The 17,106-nt window shown below is 55.2% G+C and overlaps 1 protein-coding gene across 9 annotated transcripts in view; it reads left to right on the forward strand.

Annotated features, from left to right (window-relative positions):
• The window catches only part of PRR5 (proline rich 5), a 52,871-nt gene extending 44,512 nt beyond the window's left edge, over window positions 1-8,359 (forward strand). For 6 of the 9 annotated variants that reach the window (XR_015164627.1, XM_086403222.1, XM_086403224.1 and 3 more), the window contains 2 exons: window positions 5,793-5,928; window positions 7,420-8,359. Coding sequence is in view for 8 of the 9 variants with exons in the window: in XM_086403222.1 (XP_086259348.1) it covers window positions 5,793-5,928; window positions 7,420-7,898 (615 nt within the window). In the remaining variant the exon portion in view is untranslated. The remainder of the gene's footprint in view (window positions 1-5,792; window positions 5,929-7,419) is intronic. The other 3 variants (XM_086403230.1, XM_086403229.1, XM_086403228.1) reach the window with 2 other exon arrangements.
• The last annotated feature ends 8,747 nt before the right edge of the window (window positions 8,360-17,106 follow it).

A 17,106-nucleotide genomic window follows, 5' to 3' on the forward strand; every position in this document is an offset into this window, starting at 1 on the left:
AGCACCCTAGAGTGAGCCGGCTTACCTCACTGTCACAGCTCGGGGGGAGCACCATCAACCACCCCGCCTCACAGGCTCACAGGGAAGAGTCCTTGCTCGCCCGAGGCGGACAGGCTCCAAACCCAGTTCACTGTCCTGAACCTACACGTGCATGTGCGAGTCCTCCTAAATTAGGGTCTGTGAGGCTGGTCAGCTGGGAGACCCAGGGCAGCTCGTTGAAGATTGCAGGGCAGGAAGGGGCTAGTGAACCTTGAGGGCTGAAGGGTCCAGGGGCTACTCTCAGTGGGAGCTGGTTGTCCTGGCAGTGAAGCAGGGTGCCAGGCCTGCAGTTGGGATTTCAGAGGGATTTAGGTCCAACCCAGCTGGGTTTCTGTTGATGGGTGGGGCTGTTGATCCAAGGGAACGACAGAGGATGAGATGGTTGGATGGCATCACCAAACTGGATGGACATGAGTTTGAGCAAGCTCCGGGAGTTGGTGATGGACAGGGAAGCCTGGCATGCCGCAGTCTGTGGGGTCGCAGAGTCGGACACGACTGAGCGACTGAACTGAACTGGCTGGGTTGCCCCGGGTGGGCGAGGGGCAGGGAGCAGCTGGAGGGACTTTGCATCTCAGCCTGTCTCCTCATCTGTGTGATGGAGTAGGACCACCTCCCTGGCGGCAAGTTCAAGGATGATGGGAAGAAACTGGTGCCGAGTCCTCCGTGGTGCTTGTTCTTGGGGGCAGGAAGTGACGACGCTGGGATTTCTAGCCGAGGAATAAGGTGTCACCTTGATCCCAGGCTTCCCTAGTGGCTCAGTTGGTAAAGAATCTGCTTGCAATGCAGGAGACCCAGGTTCGATCCCTGGTTGCGAAGATCCCCTGGAGAAGGAAATGGCAACCCACTCCAGTATCCTTGCCTGGAAAATCCCATGGACAAAGGAGCCAGGCTGGCAGTCATCCGTGGGATCGCAAAGAGTCAGACGTGACTGTGGGACTAACCTTTGCTTTTTTTTTTTTAATCCCAGGAGGGCTTCCCTGGTGGCTCTGACGGTAAAGAGGTCTGCCTGCAGTGCGGGAGACCTGGGTTCAATCCCTGGGTTGGAAAGATCCCCTGGAGAAGGAGATGGCAACCCACTCCAGTTTTCTTGCCTGGAGAATCCCATGGATGGAGCAGCCTGGTGGGCTACAGTCCACGGGGTGGTAAAGAGTCGGACACGACTGAGTGCCTTCACTTCGATCCCAGGAGCAGCCCCTGGGTGGGGGCCGGGCCAGGGCAGTGCTGACCCCTGGTGGTCCCTGTTGCCTCGTGCAGCTTCTGGGCTTGGGCCCGTTTTCCCCCAGCGTCGTCCTGCCCTGCCTGGCTGCCATCCGCACACCAGCCTCGGCCCTTTGCTCTTGTCTTGGCCTCCACTTTGCATGGTCTTGTCCCAGCCCCGCGGTGAACTTGACCCCAGTTTTCAAGCCCCAGATGGACCTGGTCAGCGTGTGTTGAGGGCCTACTGTGTTCTCCAAGTGCACTGAGTTCCCCAGCCTACTGAGTTCCACCTCCAGAGTCACAGTTCCTTTTCACGGGGTCCTGGAAGCTGAATAGCAGTCATGTCCGACTCTGCAACCCCACAGACTGTAGCCCACCAGGCTCCTCTGTCCATGGGGATTCTCCAGGCAAGAATACTGGAGTGAGTTGCCATACCCTTCTCCAGGGGATCTTCCTAACCCAGGGATTGAACCCAGGTCTCCCACATGGCAGCAGATTCTTTACCATCTGAGCCACCGGGGAAGAAGCCCTGCATCTGAGCTCACCCAAATAACGCAGCCCCGGGGCCCCGTTTCCTCACTGTGCAGTGGGGAGCAGAGACCAGGCTTCATAAACAAGTCCTGGGAATGAAGGGACATACGGTTTGTGCAACGGCCAGCATAGCTCACCAGTAACATCCTCACTCACAGTACTGTGGTTGGGGGGGCGGGGACAACTCCACGTTCATCTGGATGACTTCCGGGGGCATCCATGGGGCTTCCCAGGTGGCTCAGTGGTGAAGAATCTGCCTGCCAATGCAGGTTCCATCCCTGAGTCGGGACTGTAGCCTGCCAGGCTCCTCTGTCCATGGGGTGGCAGAGAGTCAGATAGGACTGAGCGCACGTCACTCTGGGGTCTGTAATAAGACATTCCTTCTTTCATTTCTTCGTTTTGTCTGTTTATTTGTGGGAGTTTCTGTTTGTTTGCTTTGGGTTGGGTTTTTGCCGGGGTCCAGCCCCGGCTGATCCAGGGTATTCGAAGGAGAGACGGCATCGGCGACCTATTTATTTAAATATTCATCAAAGATATAAAGAGTAATAGAATGAGGATAGCTCAGTGATGAAATTCAGTGGAGAAAAGAGGCTGAAATAAGGATAGCTCAGTAGGAAAATTCAGTGAAGAAAAGAGGCTGAATAAAATTACAAAGCAGGGAATTTACGTCACCTACGAAGGCCGCAGGCGTCCTCCCATTCTCCCGAAGGAGAGGAGACACTAAGGCCTCCCCTGTCAAATCTTAGAAGCCCAGGCAAAATTAGTAGGCTTGACGAGCTTCCCCGCCTCAGAGGAAAAATTCAGCCAGAAGGTGATAGAAAGAACGACATGGGGAGACCAAGTTTCGGTGAACAAGGCCCGCACTTTATTTTCCAAAGTAGTTTTTATACCTTAAGTTATGCATAGAGGATGGAGAAGGCAATGGCACCCCACTCCAGTACTCTTGCCTGGAAAATCCCATGGATGGAGGGGCCTGTTGGGCTGCAGTCCATGGGGTCGCTAAGAGTCAGGCACGACTCAGCGACTTCCCTTTCACTTTTCACTTTCATGCATTGGAGAAGGAAATGGCAACCCATTCCAGTGTTCTTGCCTGGAGAATCCCAGGGACAGAGGAGCCTAGTGGGCTGCCGTCTATGGGGTCGCACAGAGTCGAACACGACTGAAGTGACTTAGCATGCATAGAGGATAATGGGGGAAGGGGTAGAGTCATGGAGTAAGCCAGGCTTTCTTCCTGCAAACTTATCATATGCAAAAGTTTAGGTGATTTGCATCATCTTCTGGCCCGGAGGCCTGTTAACATTTTAAGACCCTTTCTTCGGAAAACTTATTTTTCTCTAAAGGTGATTAGGCAGGCGCCACCCTCCAAAAGCATTAAAGTTGCATTCCTATAGGGCAAAGGTGTAGTGGGCTACAACAAAAAAGAATTAACTCAAGGGTCCAAGGTTACAAACATTAAAGCTACTACTTACACCAATTATATTAATCAATACACTGCCAGGGACACAGCAGGTAAGGGATATGGAGACTTAGCAGCAAACATTGGCCCAACAAGTGAAAAACCCTTCAATACAATTTCTAATCAATCTTTTAACTTCTCAAAGGACTCTGTATTTAGACAGTTTAGAACATCTCATGCCTCTCACAGTTGGGAGGCTCTGAACAATCACTTGTGGCTGGAAAAACCTTTTCAGGCAGGCTAGAGGACTTCCAAAGGAGTTTGTAGGTTGAAACACTATCACACCCAGGAACTTTATTAACTGGAGCTATAAGTTAACTCTTTTTCAGAGAGAGGTAGTGGGGGACAGCCCCCTGTAAAGTCAGAGGTGTAGGTGAGAGCACAAAGCAGAAAGTAGGCAGACTCTGGTTTTGGGAGTAGATGCTCGAGAATTTCCAGGGGGACTCCTGAGGCTCGATCCCGCCTTTGCGTATGCCGAGCCTCCTTCCTCATGACCTTTGCCACTGGCTCCTGGCAGTGATAGAATTCCAGTTGAGCTATTCCAGATCCTGAAAGATGATGCTGTGAAAGTGCTGCACTCAATATGCAATATGCTGGGAGATGGCTCCCGGCAGGTTTTGGCATGCAGAACCTTAGTTCCCCAACCAAGGACTGAACCCATGCCTCCTGCCTTGAAAGCAGAGTCTTAACCACCGGACCCACTCGGGAAGTCCTCCCCTCTTTCATTTCTGATATTAGTCATTTTTATCTTCTCTTTTCTTCTTCAGTAGCTTGGCTAGAGGCTTGTGGATTTTATTGATCTTTTCAAAGCTTTTGGGTTTGTTGGTTTTCTCTACCCATTTTTGTTTTCTGTTTCACTGACTTCTGCTCTATTTCTTTTTTCCTGCTTACCTTGGATTGAGCTTGTGCTTTTGTTTCTAGTTTCCTAAGGTGGAAGCTTAGACAGTCGATTTTAGACTTTTTTTATTTTCTAATGTATCCTTTCAGTACTTTAAATTTCCCTCTAAGCACTGCTTTTGATGCAGCCCGTAAATTTGGATGTTAGGTTTTCACTTAATGCAAAATATCTAAAAATAGGTCTTGAGGTTTCTTCTTTGACCCGCGTGTTAATTAGAAGTGAGCTGTTTAATCTCCGTGTATTTGGAGATTATCGGTTATTCTGTTTCTGGTTTAGTTCTTCTGTGGTCTGAGAGTAGACGTTGATTTCTGTCCTTACAAATGTGTCGAGGTGTGTTTCATGGCCTGGAGTATGGTCTGTTTTAGAGAATGCCCCATGTGAGCTTGAGAAGAATGTGGATTCTGCTGTTGGACAAAGTTGTCCGTAGACGTCGATTGTATCGGCTGGTTGACGGTGGTGCTGAGTCTGTCCACGTCCTTCCTGGGTTTCTGTGCTGGGTCTGTTTCCGAGCCCAGGGCGGAGTCTCTAGCTGTGGGCTCTCTGCTTCTCCTTGCAGCCCCACCACGTTTGGCCTCCGTAGTCTCCTGTTCTGTTGTTAGGTGTGTTCACATTAGAGACTGTTGTATCAACTTGGAGAATCAACCTCTTTATTGTTAGTTCGGGATCTTCCTTATTCCTGCCCAAGTTCTTTGGCCTGAAGTCGGTCCTGTCTGAAATTGACACGGCTTTCCCTGCCACGGTTGGTGAGCTGTGATCTGTTAACACGTTTAATCTCCTTCGTTCCCTCCCAGATTCTTGTCTGCATGTCTTTATCCTTTAAGTGGCTTTCTCATAGGCAGCATAGAGCTGTATTCTGTTCCTGTTTTAAACCATCATTTAACGTTAACCTGGGTGTGTCCTGTTTCTTAACTGCTGGCAGTCCTTTGAGAATGATCCATTCATTCGGAAACAACCTTGATTAAGCTCACTAAATCCTGCTGTGTGCCCAGCCCTCTGCCGGGGCTCACAGCTGTGGGCAAGACCAAGGCTGTCCCTTGGGCAGCCTCAATGCTCAGGCCTTGGTTCCAATGAAATGGGAGCAGGTGGAGAGCCCTTTAAAGCTCCGAGTGAGGGGACGTGTTGGGAGGAGCTGGACAGGACCTGGCAGCGTGGGAGGGGGATGGATGGTGCTATCAGATGGGCAGGGCTTGACCCCCCAGCTGGGATGCGGACCTGGACCAGGGCCCCGCCCCTGGGGGCAGCCTTGCCTGCCTGCAGTGCTCCCCGGGACAAGTGGGTGAGATAGGGGGCCCCGGCGATGAGCTTGGCCCAGTGACTGCCCAGAGCCTCTGGGAAGCCAGCTCACAGAAGGGGATACACAGCTGTCCGGGTGGGGGTTCAGGGTACCTGTCCTGATTTGGCCTCAGAGCCTTTTCCATGGACATCTCAGCCTCCCAGCCACACCAGCTGCTGTGTGCAGAGGGCCCCCACGAGGGCGTTGAAGCAGGAAGTGGCTCAGAGGTTCCAACTGGAGAGACGCCTGGAAAGGGAGGGTGCAGTGGCCCCTACCATGGGGGCCAGGACCGGAGAGAGGGGGTGGGTCGGGCCGTTCGTGGTGGCCTCTGAGCTGCGCCCGGCTCGGCTGGGAGTGACAGGCTGACCAGTGACCTTCCTGCCCTCTCCCTCTCGCAGGGGGTGCACGAGTCCCGGGGCGTGACGAAGGACTACCTGCGCCTGGAGACGCTGATCCAGAAGGTGGTGTCGCCCTACCTGGGCACCTACGGCCTCTACTCTGGCGAGGGGGCCTTCACACACTCCTGCATCCTGGGTAGGGGTCGCCTGGGCCTGGGGTGGAGGGCGGGGTGGCCCCTGGCCCCATCCACACCTCTGCCTGGGAACCCCAGCCTCTGGTGAAAGGCCAGACCGAATCAGAGGTGCAGATGTAGCAGGTCTGCCCCAAGTACCCACTGGCCGTGTGGCATGCAGGTCACTGGGCACACAGGGGGGGTCACCTGGGGGTCCCTCCTTTAAGGGCTGCCCTGATAGGCAGACAGCATTAGTGGTGTTGCCGTGGCTCCTCTGAGAGCCCCCCAGAGGCCCCTGGATTCCCCACAGAAGTCACGTCCATGCTCAGTCCTGGGGTCGGGGTTTCACGAGGACCCAGCACGTGCAATGGCCCAGAGCCCAAGAAATGCAGGCTTATTTGGGGGCTCCCGGGGGGTGTGGAGGGATTACGGGGTGGGCGTGCCTGGGCGTCCGGGGCCCCTTGGTTCAGTCAGCAGTGTCAGCTGAGCACCTGCTGGGTGCCAGCTTCTGCTGTTGGTCCTGGGGTTCGGGGGGACCACACCCACTGTCAAGGGTTCTTGCCACCAGGGGACACAGACAAGTGAGTAAACCATCCCCAGATGAGTGCCCAAGGTGACCCCTGCCAGGTGACATGAAGTGACCCACGCCATGGGCGAGGCGCTCAGGGAAGGCCAGGCCGGGGGCTCAAGGGCAGGGAGGACCAGGCCTGGGATGAGGTAGGTCCAGAGGGCCCATCCACCTGCAGGTCTGAAACCTGCCCAGCGGCATGCCTCCGCTCAGGTGGGCCCCAGCAGCTGGAGGAAAATTTTGAGCCGCCCCAGCTCCTGCGGCCCTGGACCCCGAGACCCCTGCCAGGCCAGGAAGGAGCCTGTCTCCCGTGGTCCGGGAATGGCCCCTGGGCCGCTGGCCACGCTCAGCCCTGCCACCTGGTGGTCGCTGTGTGGAACCGCAGGTCCTGAGCTGGGGAGCCTGAGCCCCGCCCCCATGGCCGTCCTCTCCCCGGGGTTAAGAATAAACCCAGCCCTGCCCTCATCCTCTGCCCCATTTCAGTGTTTGCCGTTGCCCGAGCTGTGGCCCCCAAAAGGGGTTTCTAGTCTCCCCCCAACACACACACACACACACACACACACACACACACACACAGTAGGACCGCAGCTCTGAGGGTCGGGGCTCTGTCCACATGGGTAGGTGCTGGCGTGTAGCAAGTGCTTGGACCTGGTGACTTCCTGCGGGTCGGGAGGAGGAGGCCCGCGCACGTGTGCAAATGTTTGGGCGATTCCGTCGAGCCCCCGCCCCGTCCAGGCTGAGGGGGGCGGCCCCAGGAGAGGAGGAGGGGACCCCGGGGACACCCCCGCCCCCAGGATGGCCACAGGTCCGCGGGGGCGGGGCCCGACTCCCCTCCCTGGAGCGGAGCCTGGTGCAGAGCCGGGCGCGCGGTGGGTGCGGGAGCCGGGGCTGCCCCGCGCCTGGCCAGCCATGCCTGATAACGCTCTCTCCGCCGGTCTCTCCGCAGAGAAGCACTACCTGCGGCGCTCCCGCTCCGGGGACGTCCTGGCCAAGAACCCGGTGGTGCGCTCCAAGAGCTACAACACGCCGCTGCTGAACCCCGTGGCGGAGCACGAGGCCGAGGGCGCGGCGGCGGGCGGCGCGGGCGTCCGGCGGCACTCGGTCTCCGGGATGACGTCCTGCCCCGAGCCCCAGGGCTTCGCCGACACGCCCGGCCCGGGGCCCGCTGGGGCCTTCGGCACCTCCCCGTCGTCGCCCCCGTCGGGGCCCTGCGCCAACAGACTGTACCCGCCGGCCCAGCCCCCCAAGCCCGGCCCCGGCGTGGCCCGCGGCTCCCCAGCCTCCTCCAGCCCCGAGAACCTGGTCGACCAGATCCTGGAGTCGGTCGACTCAGATTCGGAGGGGATCTTCATTGACTTTGGCCGGGGCGGGGGCTCGGGCACGTCCGAGTTTGATGGGGCGGGGGGCCGGCAGAGCGTCGTGTGACTCCAGCCTCGAGATTCTACCGAACCCGCGTGTGTGTGCAGTGCGTGAGCACGAGCGTTTTCTACTCTCCCGTCTGGATCCCTGTCGACGTCGGCCACTTTGGCATTCCTGTCTTTGTCAGAAAGACTGTTGCCAGATTCCCCCACCCACCCCCGGCACCTTTGTTCTGGGGCGTTGGGGGCCCATCAGGTGCCTGGCAGCCTTGTGTGCGTGTCTAGGCATGGCCCGCACCCCAGCCCTCCAGCATCCACACCACGGAGACTGTGAACCCCTCAGCTTGGCCAGGCCCCTGGAGCGATGCCAGGGTGGGTGGCTGACCCACCTTCCCTCTGTCACTCGCCTGGGGCCACAGCGAGACCACCTGTGCGCCACTCTGCCTCAGACCCTCCGAGCAGCCTGCCCTTGCTCTGCCCAGGGGGGCCGTGGGCAGGGGTTGGGTGGAATAAAACCTGTCTACCTGGCTCCTGAGCTGTGTCTGTGATGCCAGGCTCCGCGGACATCCCTACAGGGTCTTCAGCCCCAGGCCGGTCACCAGCTCACCAGGGCCTCCCCTTCCTGTTTCTGGAGGTCAGCTCTGAGCCGCTGGATGGGGACCTTCTGGCCGGGGGTCGGGGGAGACCGTGACCCATTCCAAGGGCTCCCCTCCCATGGAGTCAGTTTTTGGTTGGACGTGAGGGCTGGGTGACATATTAGCAGACAACAGGATGGACCCAGGGCAGGTGAGCCGGTGTGATGGGTACTGCCACATGGATGCCTGGTGGCAAGTGTCAGCCTCTGGGGGTCTGCACGCGGAGCTGTCGGTGCGGACGAGTGTCTTCTGGTGGGAGACACAGGCCAGGAGCCCCTGCTCCAGCCCAGGGTGGGGTGCCCAGGGGGCGGCTGTGCAGGAGCTCAGCTTTGCGGTCTGATCTGGGGATGTTCTGACCACACAGGGCCTTGTGACCACTCCAGCACTGAGAAGGTCCCGGGGAGAAGTGGCTAAGGGAGCAGCCTTGGGAAGCAGGCTTGGGAGATGGGGCCAGGAGCCTGTGCCTGGTCCGAGAACAACAAGGATGTAGCCACTCAGCTCGGCTGGTGGGGCTGAGATTGCTGAAGCAGCCCGCTCGGCTCCCAGCTCCGGTATGGAACCCCGGGCTGGGCCTGGGACCTGCTTGGGATGGAGCGAGTGCATTATGGCACCGGTTCCCTCTAAACTGAAGGACCAGGCGGAGGGTGGTGGTCGAGGTGGGGAGCTGGCTGCCTGCGCTCTGCCCGCAGTGGGGAGGGCCCCTCAGGCCCTGTTCTGCCCTCATGTCCCCAGCGCTGGAGATCTGAGCACCCCAGGCCCATCTGATCCCTGGGGGCTCTGACACTGGCTGGCACATGGCCCCACGATCAGGCGTGAACTTCATAGGAGCCTCTGAGCTCTTTGACAGGTTGCTCCACCCTGGGAGGAAGGGCGCCCCCAGACACCTGCCAGATGCGCCTCCGTGGCAGTAGGAAAACGGAATCCCAGCGGGTGTAGGTGCTGAACCCAGGTCCCACAGCAGCTCTGGGGCACTCAGGCGGGGCCTCCAACCTGGGCTGCCCCCAAGCCCCCCATTAAGGGGCAGGCTGCCAAGGTGGGCCTTGAGCGTATCCATGTTTTATACCCAACCTTGTTCAGAAAAAGTTTAAAGTGCTCTGCATCAAAGTGTCTTGCTATGGATTGGTAAATTATGAATGAAAACTCAGGACCAGGGAACTCAGATTCGAAGACCAGGTATTCCTGGTGCCTCTAGATCCATAGAACTATCAGAGAGAGACATGTGGGCCTTGGTTCAAGGTGAAACCCAGGTGTCCCCTCCGAGAACCAAACCCGGCACTCAAGGTCGCACCACTGACCATGTCTCACTTTGGCCTTCAGGGAGCTCAGGCCAGGCTCCAGGCTAGCTGTGGCCAAGGCCGGCCTGTAGCCCTGTGTCTGCTCCATCACCTGCCCACCTCCCACCCCTGAGCCATGGTCTCCTCTCCCACCCCTCCCCCGCCACCCATTTCCCCACTGATTCACAACACTGGTCAGTCTGAAATTCAGACCTGAAAACAGGAACTGTGGAATCAGAAGCTTACATGTGGTTGTCTTAGAGAGCAGAGTGGAGAGACACAGTGGAAAACCTATTAATATAGCTGCCTGGAGCCCGAGAGATGCTTCATGAGCTCTTGGGAAATCCTCCTGCCGAAATAAGTTCATTATTAACTTATCTCGCCATGAGAAGGCAGCCCCGTGCAGCAGGAAGGCTCCTACCCTGTTCCCACTGAGCCCTCGGCCACAGCTCAGTGCCCAGCACGTGCTGGTTCCCTTGTTAACTGAAGGTTGATTAGCATGGACCCTTATTCAGTGGATCATCTGTCTGCATCTCCAGGGCTGGGGTTCGAGAGACCGGCTCACTATTTTTGTGTTTTGCTAGTTGGTTGGTTGTAGGTTTTCCAGGGGATCCTCCTGACCACGCTCCCCTTTGCTCTCAGATGCAGAGTCTCAGACTGGCCCACACCTGCTGATGCTGGATCTGCGTTTCAGCCAGATCCTGGGGGTCCACGTGCTGTGAGCTACACCCAATACCAGCTGCGCTCGGGTTCCGAGCACACAGAAGGCCCACATTTCCCAGTCCCCTTGGGGCTGGGTGGTGTGCTGTGACCAGGTCTGCCCAGCCAGTTCTGAGCAAAGGGACCCTTTGGCACTGGATCTTTTCATTGCCAGGCAGAGATCCTCCAGAGCTCTCCTTTTCTCTGCGTGGAGATTGGCAGTATCCAGATGAGGCTGCTAGAGTAGGCCGGTTCTCAGGGGGCTGTGGATGGGCAGCATGCGTGAGAAGTAGACCCAGGTTGGTGTAAGCCCCTGAGACCGGGGATGTTTGTTACTGCAGCATACCTGGCGTGACTGACTGATACACTCCTCTTACCCAAACACTCTAGAGGAAGGTGGTCTGTGGGTAGAGAGAAGGCTGACACTGGGTGACGGCATTTTATATATTTACGTGTGTTGCATACCCCTCGTGGGCAGAGCCAGGACCCAGGGTTCTGATCCTGAATCGGTCATGACCTTGCTATGTCATATTGGGCCGAGATTCCCGATCTGCAGTGCGGGTCTTTCCAGATGTAATATCCTGTGACTGGCGATGTTTTTCTGCTCGTCTGTGCGCTGTGGACACACGCAGAGCAGGGGCTGTAGATGATGAACCCCGAGTTACCAAGCACCCTTCATGAAGAAGCTCTGCACAGTTGACAGGCTGTGCAGCCCAGCAAACACTTAATGGGTTTTGACCTGAAGGTGATAATGGATGAATGAACTAATGGTTTCAGCCCCAAGACCCCTTCTCATTGATGAATGTGTTTGCAGAGAGCTCAGAATTGCTTTAACAGGCTGCAAAAAGCTATAAAAATGTAAAGTGTCATCAACATCATCACAAAAATATTTCTCATGCTGACATTACTCTTTTCACCGTGGGAATTTATGTCAGCCTGTGTTGGGCATGGGAGGAGGGACAGGGTAGTCTGAAATAGGAGGGTGCAGAGCCAGGCAGGGCTCTTATTTGCAAGCCACGGAAGCAGATTCTTGCATATTACACAGAGGAGTTTGTTAAAGGATGTTGGGAGCTCCTAGAGATGTTGGGGCTTCCCATGCAGCACAGTGGTAAAGAACCCACCCGCCAATGCAGGAGACGCAAGAGACACGGGTTTAATTCCTGGGTCAGGAAGATCCCTTGGAGTAGGAAATGGCAACCCCTCCAATATTCTTACAGGGAGAATCCCACGGACAGAGGAGCCTGGCGGGCTACAGTCCATGGGGTTGCAATGAGTTGGACTTGACTAAACGACCAAGTGCAGGCACACAGTTGTCAGGAGGTGGGGAGGGCCAAGCTAGAGGCTTTCTTTCCAGGAACAGTGCGTCAAACCATTGCAAATGACAGGCCTGGTGGAAAAGCTGCCACTACTGTGGCCACTGCACAGGGATGCTCACACCCCATAGAGATGCTCCCATTGCACAGGGAGGCTGCTAAGGCACAAGGGATGCCCCTATCACAGGGAGATGTTCCTACCACTCAGAGATGCTTCCACCACTCAGAGATGCTCCTACCACTCAGAGATGCTCCTACCACACAGAGATGCTTCCACCACTCAGAGATGCTCCTACCACTCAGAGATGCTCCTACCACTCAGAGATGCTCCTACCACTCAGAGATGCTCCTACCGCACAGAGATGCTCCTACCACTCAGAGATGCTCCTACCACACAGAGATGCTTCCACCACTCAGAGATGCTCCTACCACTCAGAGATGCTCCTACCACACAAAGATGCTCCTACCACACAAAGATGCTCCTACCACTCAGAGATGCTTCCACCACACAGAGATGCTTCTGCCACAGGGAGATGCTCCTACCACTCAGAGATGCTTCCACCACACAGAGATGCTCCTACCACTCAGAGATGCTCCTACTGCACAGAGATGCTCCTACCACACAGAGATGCTCCTACCGCTCAGAGATGCTCCTTCCACACAGATGCTTCTACCACTCAGAGATGCTCCCAAGGCAGGAGATAGATGGGCCCTAGGCTGAACAGCTGGAGTTCGTCCCCTGTGGACAGATACTCCAAGATGAGGAGGAGCTGAGCCCTGCCCAGATGAAAGACCTCGTATTTCTCATTCTCGAGGTCAAGGAGACATTCCCAACTATACATGCACAGGAAGGCTTCTTGGAGGTCAAAAGGAAGCGCTGTCAACCTACTCATAGTCTTCTTCGCTAGAATCTGTCTTGGCCAAGAGATGTGTGTGCAGACAGGGGGGGACACTGGGATAAGCCGAATAAACGGAACCAAGCAAAGGAGGTACTCTCTCTCTGAGCCCACCATGTGTCTATCCACACGCACTCTTCTAACAAACGCTTCACTTCTTTCACTATTCTCCATTTCTTTGTGGAAACCCATTTTCCGCAAAGCCATACGGGCAGGTCCTGGCCACCGGTCTAGTGGCCGGGATTCAGTGTTCTCACTGCTGCGGCCTGACTCCAATCTCTGGCCAGAAGCTAAAATCCTGCTTCAAGTGGCTGCAGGCTGAAGCTTCCCCCCCAGAAATCACTCCCACTATATGGAAGTGCTCTCACCACATAACAATGTACCAGTTATCCTGGGCCAAACCCACAACTGTCACCAGCACCAATAGCAATCATGACCCAGGTACTTAACCTTGTATCCACTGCAAGCCCCCTCCTCCCCGCCCCCTGCCCCCGCTGAGCATCTGAGGCTTCCCTTTCCCATAAAACACTGCAGGGCCGCCTTCTTTCTCATGGTGTAGGTCACAACGGTGGAGTCTAGTCAATGTCAGGGTCCTGGTTGCAAAGGACTCTGGGTAAACCCCTAGGTCTGGCCACCTCGGGTGGAGAGACTAATACGGTGGGGAGTCTGCACACAGCAAAGTCATTTGAAAGGTGCAGAGTGTCAGAGGACACAACCAGCCTTCCACCCTGACACCAAAAAGGCATCAGGATGAGACCTGCTCAGTTGTAAATCAAAAGGGTTTCAAGACTTGGGTCCAAACAGCGGCAGCAGACACCAGGGGGCGTGTGCTGAGTGTGCAGTCACTGCTAACAACCAAACGCATTTGCTTAAAATTTGGACCGGGGCACACGACAGGAGGGCAGGCGGTCGGGAAACCTTGCTTGGGTTCCTGGCTGGGCTGCACGGCAGCAAATAAAGCCCTTCACCTCACTGGTCTGTGCCCATAAAGGGGAGGGTTGGAACACGAACTCCTAGACGCCTTTTGGCTCGACTTGGATATCACGCCCGAGCCCACACTTGGTGGGGAAATTTTGGTTTCATGGTTTTAGTAGGATTCAAAGCAGACCACATCTCGGCTCAAGCAGCCGGCAGGGAGAGTTAAATTTGGGAAAAAAACAAACGAGAAGCCCAGGACCACTGACGAGGGGTCTTTCTTTCCTCCTTCCTTTCAAGCTCCCATCCCCCAGCACTTATTAATGTGGAATTTGCAGCTCAGGGGAAAAGCAACTCTCCGACTTCATAAACATTTGTACAGAGCAAATTTAATAAAGCTGGGAATAATACCATTCAGATGTAATTCCTTCATTTTGCGTTATTATTCGTTCTTTTCTATCGCAAAGCATTTGAAATGCAAGGAGTCATTGTTACAGCTACAGAAGGGAATGACTAACTGGTGGGTGACTGATTAGACGTGCTTGGGGAAAAAAACAGAAGAAAGAACCAAAAAGGGAGCCGCTGTGGGTCTCACAGTTTCTTTCTACTTCTTGCCTTTTATTATGAATGGCGGGACACACCTGCATTCTTTTCCCAGAATCATTCTGTATGACTGCTTTACTGTGTATGTTTTAATATCACTAAGCTGTGGTTGTGGAATTTGTATGAGATTTTCACAAAACACAGAAGCGAGGAGGGCAGCGTTCCCCCCGACACATCTTAATACCATGAAATTACATTGCTAGTCATAGACCAGCGGGGAAGGGGAGAGGGGTGTTTTCTCTTACTTCTGTCCAAAGTCGCTTTTTGAACCAGAAAATTGTCCCAGTTTCATGAGACTGATCTTACCTTGATAATAAAAGATGCTTATATTCCACAAAAGGCAACATAACCACTAGTTGAAACCCTTCAAGCATGTAAGTCATGGGGCATCTCCTCCATTTCCTTGCCATGTTTTGAGAGGGAAGAAGAGTTTTGACCTAGAAATAGGCCCCCTTCCCGATCCATCCAGGGGCTCATATGTGCACATGACTTAGAGGGCAGGCAGCACCATGGACCCCTCTGTCTTCTCACCTCCAAAGTCCTTTGGGAGCAAGGAGGGTACAAATAACAACATGCAGGTGTTTCCCTGCTGACTCAGACGGTAAAGATTCCACCTGCAATGCAGGAGACCCCGGTTCAATTCCTGGGTCAGGAAGATCCCCTGGGGAAGGGATAGGCTACCCACTCCAGTATTCTTGCCTGGAGAATCCCCACGGATAGAGGAGCCTGGTGGGCTACAGTCCATGGGGTCACACAGAGTCGGACACGACCGAGCGACTTAACACTTTCACTTTTAGGGGTGTGAGAGGTGAACAAGCCCGCATGCCAGGATGGTCACAGATTCTTTGCACAGAAAAAGGCAGCTGCTTGGGGGACAATAGAAACTGTTGTCATTCATTCATTCATATTGAGAACAGTGACTACCATGTGCTGGACACAGGACTGGACACTTGGAGATACTGCAGTCAGCAAACAGCCTCATAATGCTGGCCCGCCTCGGAAAGGTGACAGCTGAAGTTTAGAGCCAAGCACTGGTTCCCATTAATATTAAACCGTATTCACTTATTTCATGCTTACGGTTAGCACAACTGGCATGAAGCTTTATATTTATTGGTTTATATTTATTGGTTTGTCTGTGCTGGTTCTTAACCGCAGCACGTGGGGTCGTCGCCCCACGCAGGGTCTTTTAGCTGTGACATGCAAACTCTTAGTGGTGGCATGTGGGATCTAGTTCCCTGATAAGGGATGGAACCTGGGCCCCCTGCATTGGGAGCTTCTTAGCCACTGGGACCCCCAGGGAAGTCCCTAAGCTGTCCTGACCTTGGGGAGGATAAAGTTCTGGTCTGTCTAACCCCCTTCCTATCCCTGGAATGGTCGTGTATCTCGGGCTCAGACACCCAGGTCTTCCCTGGGTTTTGTTCTGCTAGCGCTATAAGGAGAGAAACTCTTTGCAATTTGGTTAAAGAGCATAACAATGTTTTATCAGAGGATACTTTTGGTCATAAGAATTAGAAAGTCCAAACTAGTTTGAACAATAAGAAAATCTATTGATGCCCAAAGAAGTGTGGGCCTCAGCCAGGTTTGATCCAGGGGCTCTACAGGGTCACCAAGAACCCAGGTCCCTGCCATCTCTGCTTTATCCCAAGCCTAGATCTCTTTGCAGTCCCAGGATGGCTGCTTGCTATCCCAGGAGCACCATGCTTCTTCATCTAGGGTCGGGGAGAGGGAAAGACAGAGCAGGAATTGTTTCTTCCTCAAACTTCCAGGCAAAGTCCAGCCCATCCCACCAACTGGAGTGTCCTGAACTGCTCGCTGTACCCTGGTGAAGGCACATGTGATTGGACTCTGCACCAGTCTGTGGCAGAGGGTGATACCACATGTGGCCTCTGCAGTCAGATGCCCCTGTCCCCTAGAAATGGGGAGGGTCAATACACCCGATTGTCTTGGCGGCTGGACACTGGCCACTGGGGGCCACAGAGCCCCCTACATGCAACCCCAGAGCTGCCAGCAGCCACACCACCTTCCGTGCATGGCAGCCTGGGACTGTGCCCCCCTCCTCCCCTGAGAGGAGGAGGGGAAGAGGGGGCAGGACAGCGTCTCAGGAAGGACCACCCGAGCTGCTGTGTTGATACCAGGGAAGGGGGCAAGTACAGAACCAAGACATGGGTCAGGAGGCTGCTGCCCTGGGCCACGTGAGAGATGCTGGCGGCCTGGCCCACTTGGACCAGTGTGGGTGGAGAGAAGTGGTGGCGCTGTGACACGTCTTCAAGGAAGAGCTATCGGGGCTCATCCTAGGACCACACGTGGAGGGTGAGGGAACAAGGGGAGCCCAGGATGCGCCCTCGGTTTGGAAGGGGCTGGTGGAGAAGGAGGTGGGACACCCAGGAGAGGAGTCCAGGTGGACGTGTGGGGCTTGAGCTGCCTTCGAAGTTCTGCACGTGAAGACGTCACATGGGCGTCCAGAAACAGGAGTCGGGATTCAGGAGAGTTAGCTGGTGATCATCATTTAGTTGGTGATAGGCTGTTTTGAAAGCAGGAGGCTGGGGAGTGGGTAGAGATGAAAAGAAATGCATACTCAGCCCTGAGAGGGCACTGACCTTCAGAAACCAGGGAGACTGGCTGGGAGGCGGTGGAGACAGAGCTGCAGCCAGAAAGGTGGGCGACAGACACCCGGCCTGATAGAAAGATCCACCTTTAGAATGCCGCTCCTGAACTGCTCTCTGGATGAGAGTCGAAAGCGTTAGGCACTCAGTTGTGTCCGACTCTGTGACCCCATGGACTGGAGCCCACCAGGCTCCTCTATCCACAGAATTCTCCAGACAAGAATACTGGAGTTGTCATGCCCTTCTACCCAGGGGTTGGAACTCGGGTCCAGGCAGATTCTTGACTGTCTGAGCCACCAGGGAAGCCCTCTGGATTCGAATGCGATCCTATCAGAAG

This window comes from Bos grunniens, chromosome 5 (assembly GCF_055505025.1).
Source record: "Bos grunniens cultivar Pamir isolate PY7600 chromosome 5, Bosgru_T2T1.0, whole genome shotgun sequence".
NCBI classification, from domain to species: Eukaryota; Metazoa; Chordata; class Mammalia; order Artiodactyla; family Bovidae; genus Bos; species Bos grunniens.